Below are 15,981 nucleotides of genomic sequence, written 5' to 3' on the forward strand. Positions count from 1 at the left end.
TTCTGAAACACATTTAATTGCCAAAAACTCACCAATTGAAAATTTGTAGTAAGGACCCAGCATGGGAAGAACAGAATGGAAGAGAATACAAACAAAATGACAGCAGTGATGAAAGGTTAAAGGCAGGCAAAGAATACTATCTGTGTCTCACTTTCATAAAACTGAGGGCCATGCAGGCTTCAGAGGGTGTAAGCAACAGCATTGGGAGTGTTCACATATTCAGACACTATGCAAAGATTTAGTACAAAGCATTTGTTTTTCCTTAACCTCTCTAAACCATGTGTATGTGAGCTCATGCAAATAGATGGTGTGCGTGTTAAGGTAGATTTCTGCTAAAAATCAAAAACAGAAACACAGAAAAGATCGCAGGTTATTCTTAAAGCTACCAGAGTGTACTGGAAATCTTTACTAAGTTACAGAATGAGAGATGTATTGAAGTTTTGAAAACCAGGTTATCACTCAATATCCGCTTGCTGTAAATTTCCTGGTAACATACTAACCTTAGGTGGTATATATTATTATCAAGACAAATGAAAAGAATGTTTGAAAGTCACTGCCTCACCTGATGGATCAAAGGAGCTGCTGCTAGAAGTTGAAGGCGTTGTTCCAAAAGCTGCCTCAAAATTGGGCTGTAGCAGGTTATTCTGAGCTGGAGTCACTGGTGATGGAGAAGGGGCCATGAAAGAACCCCCAAATCCTGAAAAAAAAATGTCCAGAAAAATATAAGCAGAAAAAACTAAAGGTGGGTAAAGGTTATAAAAACAAAGTTAGTAAAAGTTATGGAAAACCAAAAAGAAATCAAGTGAAGGTAGATTAGCAGTCAATGAAACCAGAAAAAGTTCTTTTTTAAAGTACAATATCTTGATATGTGTCATGTATTAATGAGAGCTTTAATTTAATTAGAAATAAAATAGCACGCAAGAATATATACCCGTATTAAGAGAACTTGTGGCAACCAAATCTATTATTACAATGAAGTACTTAAAGCACAGAAAGTATCACTAGGGTTAAAATTCATATAATTATCTTCATTACATTGAATTTTATGTTTCTTCAAATCATAATACCAGGTATTAGAATATGTTTAGTTGCAAAACTTTTAGTTGGCTTAGTATTATAATAAAATACAAATCAGAAAAGTATGCATCGAATCCTCCTCAATCCTCCATCGAATCCTCCTCAATGACTTTTATACATGTTCTAGCCTGACTGTTGACACCGCCCCCAACACTGCTCTCAGGATTCCTGAATAGTCACCGGGAAGGGAGACATCCTGTCTTTGGTCTTGACTGCCTCCAATCTAGTTTCTGCAGTGCAGCCAGAAGCAATCTTCCCGAGTGGAAAATGTCGACTAAGTTACTTCTTTGAAATCTTTTATGGCTCTACGTAACTTTCAAATTCATGTGATATGAATTCCTTCATGTAGCGATCAGGTCCTTCTGTCTCTGCCCACTGGTCCTCCCCATCCCTGCACACTAGGCTGTGGCCGTAACCCGCCACACGCAGAGTGTCAGATGCCTGCTCTGGGAGGACTTCCTTGCCCTTATGCTGCTACCCACTGCTACCAACTTCAGCTCCTCACCCACACTCCACATACACACCACGTGTCCGCAGCACCTGGTAGATAGATAGCCCCATCCTATTCCCATCATGTCTGTATCCCTGTACCCCCAACGCCAACCCATCGGATGGCTTTTGGGGGTCAGGAATTGTATCTTCTTTTCTTGTTTTTTTCCCCTAATATCTTGCATGGTGCCTAAAACACTGAATTAATGTTTACTGAACGAAGGACACTTTTGAACATGAAAGGTGAGGAGACATCAAAGACTACTGTAAAGTAATCAAATCTCAAATTAAATATTATCCTTTGAAGACAGGAAGCAAATAATTTCTCTCAATGAACACAGAGAAACAGAAGTGGAAGTCACTCTGTATTGCTTCTGTACAACCTGTGAAGGAAGTGATTTCTTAAGACACTAGATGGTGGCCTGTCATAAAAGAATTTACTACTACTAGAAGTCTTTCTTATACATAGTTTGGGCATATATTCCTTTCAACTTTAGCCATATCATGTCTTCTTCACAAACTGCTTGCAAAAACAAAGAACACTGCAAAAACATCCTTAAGCTTATATTCTATAAGACCAATTTACAATTTTTAAAATAACTTTACTAAAATTCTCCAGTTACTATTTTCTAAAGCAGGTGGCAATATTGTTCAAGTCATGGCTATTCCTGGAAATTAACAGTGACGTGCGTTTAGGCTTTCCTTGTATACGTGCAGAAAAACTGCAATTTAGAAAGACTGCTATTTATTAGAAGATGATCTTTATAGTTCGTGGTGGTTACTTTAAGTGATTTTAGTATTTGAATGATATAAGCATCATGTAACTTTCTTTACTGAAGAAACTACATTCTCCAGATGAGTAAGAACGAATATCATCATGAAGCAAAAATGTGCTAAAAGTACTTATTTTTGTGGATGTGACCTTTTTGACATTGATGGCTGTGTTCATATTGAGTTTTTTTGAAACATTATCCCCCACATCTCAAGTCGAAATACGGCTGTGGTTAATTGAGACAATTGTTCTATGGTGTATGGTTCTCTTTGACACAGGTGAATGTGGAGACAACTGTACTTGACTCTCAGTTTCTTAAAACTTGGCCGAGGAAAGGATAATTTATTTTAGAATCCTAGCATATTACTGCTGGAAAGGGCCTTAGGACCATCTGATTCAATCCTTCTGTTCCATGGCTAGAAGTGACTTAAAGAGAAGTTAACACACCTAGCCAGGATTCAGTAAAAACAGGAAAACGTGTACATTTACCCAGGCCCTCTACTTAGTGCCACTAAGTTTCACTTTATGGTAAAATCACACCCATGGGTGAAAGTGAAAGGTAAAGCCAACACTGGGATGGGACTCACCAAGTGCCAGGCACTGTTACAAGCTTTCTTTTTTAGGTTGAACCATATGAATCACATGAATTGCTGGTATTTGACCATTTTGGTCCTATGAAAATAGCAATTTTATATGGTTCAACCTAAAACACACATTAGCTTATTTAATCCTCACAACAACTGCATAAGGTTCAACTGAGGTCAGGGATGTTAAATAATTTGCTCAAGATCACACGATGGCAAATGGCAGATCCAGGATTCCAGACAGGAGTTCTCCAGAGCCTGGGCTCTTCCTCACTGCACTAAAAGGCCTCTTTCCCACATCCAGAAATAACACTGGAGTTGCATCCTTCCTACGTATTTTAAATTTGAAAGAGACCTGGCAGGATGGCTTTTTTCTATTATATTCAGTTCTTATGAAGTAGATGCCCGCACAAAACTAGAATAATTAAACAGCTTATTAGGTGATATAAAATGACCAACTGATTATCTCAAAAAAATCAATTGGTATACTCTAAATGAAGAACAGGAAAATTATAGATACTAATAAAGAGTTTGGGGAACTCCTCCTATTAAGTAACTGAAAAGTTTTAGAGCCCCGGAAAATAGTTAATAGAAAAACCCAAACCACTAATCTTTCGATATAGTTCTATTTTATATTAAGACAGGTATTCTGTGGAAAGGAATTGGAAATAAGGTAATAATCAGCGGGCTTCTGGATGGCCTGTAGTCACATCTGAACTGTCCTACACTATGAACAGCCAACTATCTTTACATACTCAACTATCTGCAGACACACTGCCTTTTATCACAGATGACCAGTCTTATGAACGTATCTCTCTAAAGGGAAACAGCCCCCACACTTAACGAAGTCTATTGATACAGATATATCAAACCAACCACCACAGTCTACACAGCACATTCTATCACTTTGGTTGGGAGAGCGGAATTTTAAAACTATTGATAGATAAAGTCATTCCCACACAGGCTGATAGAATTAATTGATCCTCGGTAGATCTTCCCAGTCAGTGGAAGTTGTTATTATAGTTTTCAATCCCACACTGAATACATTTGTATTTTAAAGTCAGTTCAAGGACGTCTGTGGTCCTGCTAAAAAGCCATCTGTGTAATGTGGCTAAGAGAACACACGCAAAACTACAAAGGGCTTCATAAGGCTGGCCAATATTGTCCCCTACCTTTGGAATTAAAGAAAGGACGTGGCACGCTTCTATACTAGTACATATTTATGGTGTAGTCACCTCAAAATTGTGTCATGGAAGAACACGGTTGTCCTGCTTGATGACAACCTCACAAGTTAGGCATATCCTTCAACAGGCTTAACTTCCTTTAATAATCAATTTTTACCTTTCTTATCCTAGAATCTGTCAATATCTTTCAAACACCTATATTTTTCAGTTGGTATATCTTGAGCACAGTTTTACAGCTTTACTCTTCACTGTGTGAAATAATATTTCATTAGTTATAAACCTAACTTTCAAGTTTTCAGCCAGACTCCATCTGAGATATGGATAATGCCTGTATCTTACCAGTAATTTCAATGGCTTGGAGAGAATTATTTTTTTGTTGTTATATTAACTGATTTTCCCTTTGGCTTCTTCCCTTCCTCCTTTCTCCATTTCTTTCATTACTCTGAGAATTATTCTTTTTATCTGTCTTCATTGGCCACAACAGTTGCCTTCTCCAGAATTTTCTCTCCTTTCACTATACTGGGTGTGCCAAACAACTTGAAATTTTTACTGAAGGGGTAGAAGACGACTACGATGATACTTCAAACATAGTTCAGTTCTGAAATTGGTATTCTCTGACAGTTCTAGAAGTGAATTTGAATAAAGAAGAATAACCAGTTTTTATGACAGGTATGTCCATTCTTAATAGACTATCCACTTAGTCTTTGTTTTCTGGTTTTAAAACGCATAGCAATTTTGATAAAGCTTTCTCCTCAATTTTAAGATGGTTCTTAATTTTTGGTTTAAAAATCTCTAAAAACCACTTTAATATTTAATTATACCATAAATTTATTGCCTTACCCTTATGATTTACATGTAAATGTATTCTCTCAAAAAAAAAATCTAATCTTAGCATGGGGTAAAAGTCTTCAGTCCAATGACCAAGGTTTCTTTTGGATGTCTAGTCCTCCCTGATAGTGCCTGTGTATTATTTTTCTTTTTTATTCTTTCACAAAATAGTTTTATTACTAACATTCAAGAATACAAGATTGTAGAGAATCCTTCTTTTTTTATTTTTGGTTCAAATTCCTACTTTGACCCTCATCACATTTGTGGGCTTATTATCTGTGCTTAGGCTCATTTAACTTTTTTAAATAAAAATTTAAAAAAATGTTTCTCTTTGTTTCAGTAGACTGTGGACTTAGCTGATCCTTCCCCACATAAACATAGACATAAACACTGCAAATTACCAAACACAGTGCCCCAAATATTTGTTCCACATGATACACATTAAACACAAATGTATGGGTAATGTGAAAACTCAGAAATAGCTATCAGCTAAAATACATACATAAATGTGACTGTGATTTCATATTGTGTATATTAGCAGGGTTTTAAATTCTTTTTTTCTTTTTTTGGGGGGAGCAGGGTGGCTAGGAAAGTTGCTTCTAGTCCACAGGATAGAATTACATTAATATTCCATGATGTTCTTTAGTGAGAACAGGACTTCCTGATGCTTTGGTACTTGAACAGATATCAGAAATGTTTTTCTATAAGCAAAACAGAGGGAAGTATGAAAAGCTGGCCCCCAAAATGAAGACCTCCAGAAATTAAAAGTAATTTAAAATTCCTTACATCAGGCCGTAAGGTGAAAGAAGAGTTAGTTTGCCTCGTCCCAAGTAAATCAGACATTCACATGTGCTTTAATTAAGTTACATGAATTGTTCTGAAAGCAAACTAGACATTAAAACCCATCTATACCTATTTACATTAAATATTATTTTATTTGAATAGAAAAGTACCAGAGAAATAAGAAAGTATACACAATACACACCACTGAAAGAGTCACATGATGCAGTAGAAATGGAAAGTGCATAGTAAATAAGACCTACGTAAACGACATTGTTACTTATACCACTGATTTCTCCTCTTTTCCATCCCATTTTACTAGGATTTCAGAATGGGCAACACAGTTGAATAATTTAAGCTTATTTTTGGTGAGTGACCTAATCTGCACTTTTTTGTACACTTGCTCTGCTGGACCTATCCATATACCAAGCTGTGCAGTTGAGGCTTAGGTACCTCTCATCCCAGATGTGTTTTAGATCCTATCCTATCCCCTCGGATCAAATCTCTTGGCTCTGTCACTAACCTTTGACTTGGAATTGGATGGAACATTCTTTTTCCCACAGGCTTTGGCCTCTCTGCTCCAGTTTCTACTGTCCTGGGCTCTTCTGGAAATACAATATCTCAAAATATCTCTAACCCTGGAGAACACAGAGAGACCACAGTGGACAGAGGACACTGAAGTAGAAAATGTGGCTTTGCAGCACTGGAAGTGGTCAACAGTGGCTGACTACTCTGCCAAGCTCCTGTCTGGTAGGCTTCAAAACTCCCTTTGCAATCTGTGGCAGGTGAAGGGATACCCAGGAGGACAGAAAGCCTTCTTAGAATTATGCAAAAAGTCAGAACATTGGATTTCATGTGCCATTTCAACTTTACTTATAACTTCAAAGCAAAAGCTTTGTAATCAGTATTCTCATTTAAAAATTAACAAATCATGCTCCCCCCAAATACCCATTTAAAACCATGCTATTTCTGTGGCATGTTAAAATTTTACTGCGGAAGCTTGAAAATTTGAATTAAGTTTATTCGTTTAGTAAGAGCTTGAAAGTTTCTGTAGCCAATTTCAAGCTGCTATGAAGAATATCTAGGCCAGGAGAAAAGCCAGGCAAGCTAGCATTTTTTTCCCCCAAGTAACCAGCTGTGGTTTGAGTTAAGTACACTGCCTCTTATCAGATTTGCAGCTTTCAAAGTCTGCTGCAACATCATGGTGAGGCCACAGTTCTTCATCATTCAGGAAAATACCAGCTGGCAGTCACTGGCATGATGGATTCCGCACATGAGAGTGTCATATTTGATCAAGGTAGTTTGGGGAGGATGGGAAAGACACTAAAGTATTATTGCCCCAGGGAATGACTGTTAAATAACCAGTCCGAATTACTGATGGAAGGAAAGGTTAAGAGCAGGGCTGTGACTGCCCTCCAGCTTCTTGAGGAAGGATTTGACCTCAAGCCAAATTTCCTACAACTGCGAAGGCTGATGAGGGTCCTGAAGGAATTGCCATTATTCATTACTAGTCCAAAAATGAACGCTGCTTAGCCTGCTGTATACGGTGTCAGGACTGTTCATTGCATAACATAATTTATGACTGCAGCCACATTAAACACGGGAACGAGTCACTTGCCCTATCAAGAGCTATGTGGCTAGCAGGGTATTTTAGCTGAGAGACTCCAGACGTGGTGGCTTCCTTTATCAGTTCCTTGTCAACCTTAGGACAAAAATGCATCCCTGTGGCAACTGCAGAGGGACCCTGGAAGCTGCACTGGAGCGTCTGAGATCTCTGTAATACTACTGTTGTGCTTCCTGTTATGTACCCTTCTAAGTTAAAACCAAAGTGAGATAAACCAAGAGCACCTGTGAGTTTACTAATCTGAACCTACACTTACTACTGTGGTCTTGCAACTGGTAAATGCCTTGCTTATAAAAGCAATAATTTCTAGGTCAAGCTATCATTAAGCATACTTTGTCTCGCCCCCAAGAAAGACCAATACTTGCCTTTAATGTCGTAGAGTCCTTGAATTGTTTCCTTTAATTCTATCTATACTATCCTGGCAGTAAGCAATAATCCTAGGCACATTGTACCAATCTACTCCACATGATGGCCCTGTTGAACTGGGAACACTCCATGAGTTTTCACATAGAAAAATGGGTCAGCTTGCTTAAAAAAGTGGCATATATAAATAGCAGCTTTGACCCCATGGTAGGAATCTGTAATAATTTCTCCTAGAGTGATTCATATATCACAAAACCAATTGTGAAACATCATGGTACATTTTTCCACAAATTGTTAAAAAAAAAAAAAAAGATGGGCATACACATTCCAAGATAAAAATTGTTACATAAGCATGTTACCTTTTTAATAAACAAAAAGAAACATGCTGACTGAAAGTCAGGCAGATTAGGAGCTTCCAAGAAGCCACAGGGGTGGCTCATATATGTGATTTTTAAGACTAATTTCATAAAATCCTGGGAAATAATCAAACTTCTATTATACAATGTCTTTTCAATTTCATGTCTTGAAAGGAAAAAACATGCACCCTGCAATTTATGTAATATCTGTTACTTACAAAAATATATCCAAACTTAGCTTCTACAAAACACCGTTTTATTTATTTAATTAATTACCAGCTAGGAGGTCTGCCGACGCTGATGAGCTAGAAGCAGCCTGAGATGCAGGTTGGGGTTCAGAAGCACTACTTCCAAATGCATCTATCCATTATCCATTATGCAGCAGAAAAGTAAGAGAGTGTAAACAGTAAGTAATTTAAGTACTACACAGAGAAATGCATTGGCATGACACTGTCCAGTGAGCTCGTCTCCTGTGGGTTTGTGAAATGACTGAGTGAACTAAATTATGTTCTGACCAGTTTATTCTCTCAAAAAGAGTTCTAAGATATCGAAGAATTAACACCTTTTTGTAAGATTAAGATAATTCCTTTTTTAAAAAATAATAAAACTTTTGGGCCAGGCACGGTGGCTCACACCTGTAATCCTAGCCCTCTGGGAGGCCAAGGCGGGTAGATCGCTCGAAGTCAGGAGTTCGAGACCAGCCTGAGTGAGACCCCATCTCTATTAAAAATAGAAAGAAATTATCTGGACAACTAAAAATATATACAGAAAAAATTAGCCGGGCATGGTGGCGCATTCCTGTAGTCCCAGCTACCCGGGAGGCTGAGGCAGTAGGATCGCTTAAGCCCAGGAGTTTGAGGTTGCTGTGAGCTAGGCTGACGCCATGGCACTCACTCTAGCCCGGGCAACAAAGTGAGACTCTGTCTCAAAAACAAAAACAAAAACAAAAACAAAAAACACAAAACTTTTGGACTAAATCCTGTCATCTATCAAAATAGTTGATCAAGGTTTTAAAATTTTTACCAAAAGGTAATAAAATAGAATTGTTCCATTTAGAATTCTATTGAACTTTTATAAAATTTCATAAATTTAATTCAAGCAGCAGCAACATTACTTGTACTTCTACATCAATGTTCAGTGTTTGCTTGACACAAGTTTTGAGCCCCCTAGTGTCACAGACCGTGAAATCTTTGCACCCTTCATGTATCCATCATGGTATATACCATGATGCTTCAATGTACAGCAGGTACTCGATCTGGACTGAACTTTCTAAGGATGGTATTTTAGCCCAAAGCTATATGTACATCTATGGGTATTATGAAGAAATCACTTCAGACCTTTTTTCTATAAATTTACAGAAACTTTAGATGTATAATCCAAATGAGTAGCTCAAGTTAATTCAGTACATCTCTCTGCCTTCAGATAATATATAAAGGAAGAGGAGAATACATTTAAATCAGTAACACATTCAGTCCTTCTGATTCTCTGGAAGGATTTTATAACATTAAACTCAACATCAACAAACCCTACAGAACAGTGTACAACATCTAAAGCTTATGCTTTCAGTTTTAGCTGGCTTATTTGTTTTCAGTTCTAAGTTATCTAGTTCATGTTTATATTGATTTTGAGAACTTAGAAATGTTGATTTAGCCCCAGATCCAGATCACCTAGGAAGAACAGAAGGAAGTTCCAATCAGGTGATTCTATATTAGGATGAATAAAAAGTGGAAAACATAAAGACTTCAAATGAAAAATTATCTAGTTTTGTTAGGACATGCACTGAAAATTATGATGAACTGATGAAGATGAAGATGATGGCAAAGAAATGAAAAAGATCTTAAAAACTTATGTTTACTTTTAAGAGATGGAAATAACTTCACATAGTTGAAAGAAAAAATGACGAAACAGAATGAAATGGAAGATCTAAAAATGATTCTGAAGGAAAAAAAAGATTCCTTAAGTGTTGAAGGAGGAGAGATACGCACCCCCAAAAAGGTCTATCACACCTGAAGAATCCACCTTTGCTGGAGAGGCAGTGGTTGCAGGAGATGGTGCTGCAAATGTATCCACTGCAGTGAAGCACAGAACAGGAAAGAGTGCACGTCACCCAGAGGGAAATACAACCTTAAGCCTTGACAAATGGCATCTTGAGATTTCATGGTTAACTCCAGGCAGGAAGACCGTAGACACTCTTAACAGTTAAGGAAAAGCAAATGGATTTTTAAATATATACTTTTCAGAACAAAATAAAATTTGACTCCTTGAGGTCAGAGGTTTTAGTATGAAAAAATGTTTTCTCTTTTCATCAGCCTTAGATTTGAAATATTAACCCTCATCAGTTGGTGATGGGCCAAAGAATAAGATTTTATTTCAAAATAAATTTTGAGTTTAAAAGAACTCAAGACAAACCCACGTGCTGTCCCATCCACCTCTCCACGCGCAACCCCCACAAGACATCTGTGAAGGCTTGACCTTGGCAAAGCACTCACCGGATAAGAGGTCAGCAGTGAGAGAACTCTCAGGCACAGGAGAGGCCCCTTGTGGTGGAGAGGAGAAAGCATCTTCCAAAAGTGAAACAAACCAAAACCAAGCAGAGGTAAGTAGTAGAAAGCTGAAATCAAAGTCAAAAATCTAACAAATGCATTATCACAGGTGAGTACAAAGAGCTTAATCGTGAAAACATCTAAGAAAATGAAATCGAAAAAAAGGGTTGCTTTGGTTTTACCTGTACCAAACAGGTCTATGCTAGGAGCAGCCTCGGGTTTAGGCGCTGCAGCGACTTCAGGTGCAGACTCAAACAAATCTAAGACCAAGAACACACATGCCTTTACTCAACTTGAACAAGCCTGACACAGCATCACTTCCCAGTTCTGAATTAGCACTTTGCAGAACTCTGAATTAAGCATCAAATGGTTTCTAGAGAACCATTTAATTACACAGTCTGCATGCAGTAACGGTTGTGTATGCAGTACGGCTCAAGGACCAGAAGTCAATCCACCAGATGGAAAGAGTTCAACAACAACAACAAAAAATTACCACCAAAGATATCTAGAGCAGGAGGAGCGGTGGTGGTGGTGGCAGCGGAGGTGGTAGTAGTGGTGGTGGCGGCGGCGGTGGCAGCGGTAGTGGCAGCAGCGGCAGCTGCAACGGCAGGAGCAGGAGAAGGAGCAGTTGCGGGAACCGGAGGGGCTGTGCTAGCTGTAGGGGTAACTACAGGAACACTGGTCTCTGGTGGCTTCATTGCAAAGAGGTCCAGCTCAGGCGCAGCCTCTGCACTACCTTCAGATGGGGCAAAGGGGTCTTTTGGAAAGGAAAGTGGAGACACATACAGCATCAGTAAGGAAAGAGACAAGAGAGCGCGTCTCACTAGGGGTAAGAGACACTGTACAGAGATATTTACACACTAGCTAGGTGTGAGGTTGCTGGGATTTAACTACTACCCTATTAGCAGGGGTAAGTGATTAGGATGTTTTTCTACAGAGAAAAGAAAACTTAGTAGGTACCACAAGTGTAGATACTGAAACACTTTGCAAAGTGCTGTAAGATTAGCCTATAATCTAGGACTAGAGATTGTCATCTTTCAAAGTCTTACTTAGTCAGTTTGGGTAGCTTTGAAAATTCATTAAAACATGCCAATATATTTGAACTCAGTGTCACAAAAGAGTACAATATAGCATTAGAGAAAAAGCAAACATTAAGAGAGCATACTTGTACTGACAAAAATTGTCAATCTTAAGAAATTGTCAATTTTGATAAGTATGCACTTCACTGTCTTAATGTTTTAAATGCTGGCATTATTTATCTAGTTATGATGAACGAGACTTTACACTCAGAAGAAAATAAAATTAGAAAAACACATGGCCATATCTAACTACAGGGGTTTCACATTAGGACAGAAAAATAACAGACTGGCTCGTGACTTTAAACCCACCATTTCCTGAACATGCATCAAGTGCTGCTGCTACAGGGGTTGGGGTAGCTGGTGCGGCGGCCCCTTCGGATGCTGCAGGGGCCTCCCCGGGAGAAGCTGCAAAGGCATCTTGGGTGCAGTTTTTAAAACAACAGAAATTAAAGGAATAAAAAGAGAAGAAAATATAGTAAAAGAACCAAGTTAAATTGTGAAGAAGGCTCCCTTATACAACACGAATTTTTTAAAATGCATTTTTATGGCCCATGCAATGTTGGTGGTCACAAAACAATTATTTGCGTACCTTTGTGTCAGTTAACATGCAACTGATACAGTGTTAATACTGCTGAGGCCTATTAGGATCCAAAAGGTAACAAGATTCTCATTGTATAAGGGCTCTGAGAAGCATGTTTTATGCATCATTAGAAATTAATGGATGTGAAAATTAAAACACAAAAATAACTACTATGTAATTTAAGACATTAAACTTTCATGTCCAGGCAATACTCATTTACTGTGTTATTATAATGTCTCTGACTAGTGGCTTCTAGCAAACATGATGTCTCCTTTAATGCTAATAAAATTAAATATAATATGGCAATGTAAACAAACAATTCTAGTTTAAAAATTTTTTATTATCTAGTACAGGCAAAATTACATGAAAGTTTAACACGAAAGGTTTACTAAGTGTTCATAAATATTAAGTCTTCACTATCCTTGAAAAGCATTTTCAGACATAACCAAGAAATTGTTTTAAAGAAATAAGGAGACAAAATTAGGGTATGATGCCATAATACTATCATATTTTTCTAGTTATTTGGAAAATGATCTATTTTTAACAGATTAAGAATATAATTTCATGTTTTAAGACTATTTTATTATTTATAGTAGAAAACCACTAACATATAAGCAGCCATAGTTTATAAATGCCCAATTTACAAATGTTTGATGTATACAAATGGTTTCCAATGTGTTTCTACCAACGAACCACGTTAATTATAGTAAAGAGGCCTGGAGCTTGCATAGAAACTCTCTAGTTTCAAAAGTACAGAGGGAATCAAGCCATCATAAGTGTGACAGGCTTAGGAGAGGAAACCTCTGGGAGGTGGGGACCTGCACCCACCTAGAATCTGCCACTTATCTGCTAGACTTCCCATCCCAAAATACTGTCTTCCACAATATCAACCAGTGTTCCCCAGAACACTGTTCGTCCAGTCATTAAAAAAATTTGTCAGGTATGTTTGAGAAATGCTACACAGTACATCCTCCTTCCCGGAGATTTACTTAGTATATTAGGCTCCAGGAAGTCCTGCAGTCAAGACACTTGTTTCTCAGTTTAACCCAGCATGTCCCAAACTGATACAAGTATGAAACACTCACCCTGAGGTCTAGTGTCATACGGCATAACAAACATTAAGTCAGAGACTTATTTGGGTTAAAAGGTCCTTTACAAAAACACAAATATCCCTAGAAGGGATCTGATTGCTTCTCTCAGCTATACTGAGGGTATATATGTTCTGAGTAGAGGTCAGCGGAGAGGTCAAATGAATAATACTAAAGAATGAAAAATACATCAAGGCACAGGCTAGGCCTACTTCCTAGAAGCCGTATTAAGGATACTATACTTGAGGACTTAGAGCAACATGAAAACTGGAAGAGTGGGGGCAGAAGAACACAAGAAAGGTGTAAGACAAGGTTGGGAGGGCTGACAATATCTTGCCATGAGTCAGGTCTGTTTTCTTTCTTTTGATTACCATAGATCCTGGAACTGAGTCTGATAATATTGGAAAGAGTCAAAATAGTAATTGCAGTCATATTTTGGAGACATTATTAAATTTAATTTCTGCAACTATCTTGTGAAGTAGATTATCTCCGTTCTGTAGATAGAAGAACCAAAGCTCAAAGATTTTAAGTGTTCTCACCATAAACAATGGTAAGTGAGGTATGCATATGTTAATTAGCTCAATTTAGCCAATCCACAATGTATACATATTTTACAACATTATGTTGTACATGATAGATATTATTTTTGTCAATTAAAAAAATAAATTACTTTTTGAAAAAAGTCTGAGTGACTTGACAAAGGTCAGCAAATAGAGTTAGCATTTGGCCCAAAGTTGTCTGGCCGAGTTTTGTGGATTTAGCCACCCTTAAGTACTGTTATGAACTGTGTGTCACTTTCTACTAAACTATTTCCCCCTTTTAGTATGGAATAAACATCAGTGAAATTAGCCCCCGGGGTCAAATAGATATTCTTGGGCTGACCTCTTTAGGTTATCACGTATGTGTAAGTAAATGAAACCCCTATTGTTAAAGCTCCATCCTCAAGAGACGTTTTCCCCCAACCCCCATCAGCAAAACATCTCCCTTTTAATGCTTCTCTTGTTACATAACACTAAACATTATGAACTTAACTCATCTACCCCTCTCAAAATTTTTCTTAAAGGTAGGAACCTCAGCTGCTCCCAATCCCAGCTGTTTGAGTCTTCCTAGCCCAGGAGAAGGAGATGTGAATGAGCCTCCAGATGGCACCAAGCCCAGTCACTGTCTACTGTAGCCAGGAAAGGGACCTTGAGCAAGAACTGCCCACCTGAGCTCAGTCAGCCCCAGTACTGTGAGAGATAATAATTTTTTTTTTTTTTGAGACAGGGTCTTGCTCTGTTGCCTGGGCTAGAGTGCAGTGATGTGATCATAGCTCACTGCAGCCTCCAACTTCTGGGCTCAAGTGATTCTCCTGCCTCAGCCTCCCAAGTAGCTGGGACTATAGGCACACACTACCACATCCAGCTAATTTTTCTTATTTTTTTGTAGAGATGGGGTGTCACTAAGTTGCCCAGGCTGGTCTTAAACTCCTGGCAATCCTCCCACTTTGGCCTCCCAAAGTGATAGGATTACAGGTGTGAGCCACCGCACCTAGCTGAGATAATAAAATTTTGATGTTGTTAAAAACAAAAATTCTTTTAATACCTAGTTTTTTTCATTATCAATGGTAGCATTATCTTTCCAGTATTGCAAACTCAAGCTATTTCCAATCCAGTTCTCTTTTCCTTGTTACTCATCTGCAGTTCATTTCTACATTCTGCCAGATTTTCAGCCAGTGCTATTTCCTGGACATGCATGCTCCTCCTGTTCCAGTTATGACTCAGTCCAGGCCTAGCCCATAAACTGATCTGACTACTACAGATTAGTGTTTTTTTTTTTTTTCCTAGTACTCTAGGAAGAATTTTTCTCTCAAACTTTTTATCATGTGACCACGTCTTTTAAAACTTCTAATAGCTGTTACTTCCCCCTGCCTGAACTATTCTTCCCAACTACTCCAGCCATATAAGCGATCTTTAAATCACATACTCAGCACAGGGGCTCTAATTGTTCTCAACAGCCCCCAAATCACCATTCTGGTTCCTTTTCTTCCTCAAAGGTCCTAGATTGTAAGTCTCTTACATGAAATCTAGTTGTAAGTGCCTATATTCAAGTATTGGTTTTAACGAAGGTTGATTAACTTTGTTAACCAGCCTGTACAAATGGAGTAAGGCTTGTGAGGTAAGCTCCTTGGTTTTCCAGCCTCTTGGTTTCATGTTTGCAGACTACCACTTTCATTTTCAAGGCTTACTCACAAATTGACAAAGCTGATGGAAAGGGTACCCTCCTGGGTGTGCAGAGGAATTCGCATGAGTATTTAGAAAAATCTTGTGTTGTTACAAACCAATGTGTTATTGTTAGTGAAGTCTGCATAATTAAAAAATAGGATGTTTTTAAGGATTTTGTCTTTTATTTTTTTCAATATTTATAAGTTTTACTACATTTTTAAAGCATAACACTGCCTTATAATCCTGTTCTACATGATCACAGAAAGCAGATTTTATTTCTTAAAAGTTCACTTTAAAAAATAAAGCATTTAGTAAATGAAATGTATTGAAAAAATTTTTTAATGACTTGAATAAACTACTTACATTGAAATGACTAAAACATTATATGGGTATTAATCTGAATCTTTCTGTTATAAATAAGAGAAATTTA

The 15,981-nt window shown here is 37.8% G+C and overlaps 1 protein-coding gene across 1 annotated transcript in view; it reads right to left on the reverse strand.

The window, feature by feature from the left end:
* Positions 1–15,981, reverse strand: part of SNAP91 (synaptosome associated protein 91) — a 136,567-nt gene that overhangs the window by 25,700 nt on the left and 94,886 nt on the right. Inside the window, exons 14-19 of the mRNA XM_045543960.1 lie at positions 11,989–12,096; positions 11,094–11,357; positions 10,783–10,860; positions 10,547–10,618; positions 10,043–10,126; positions 563–697 (exon numbers count right to left, since the gene is read on the reverse strand). Of these exons, the coding sequence (XP_045399916.1) occupies positions 563–697; positions 10,043–10,126; positions 10,547–10,618; positions 10,783–10,860; positions 11,094–11,357; positions 11,989–12,096 (741 nt within the window). The remainder of the gene's footprint in view (positions 1–562; positions 698–10,042; positions 10,127–10,546; positions 10,619–10,782; positions 10,861–11,093; positions 11,358–11,988; positions 12,097–15,981) is intronic.

This window comes from Lemur catta, chromosome 2 (genome assembly GCF_020740605.2).
Source record: "Lemur catta isolate mLemCat1 chromosome 2, mLemCat1.pri, whole genome shotgun sequence".
Lineage (NCBI taxonomy): Eukaryota > Metazoa > Chordata > Mammalia > Primates > Lemuridae > Lemur > Lemur catta.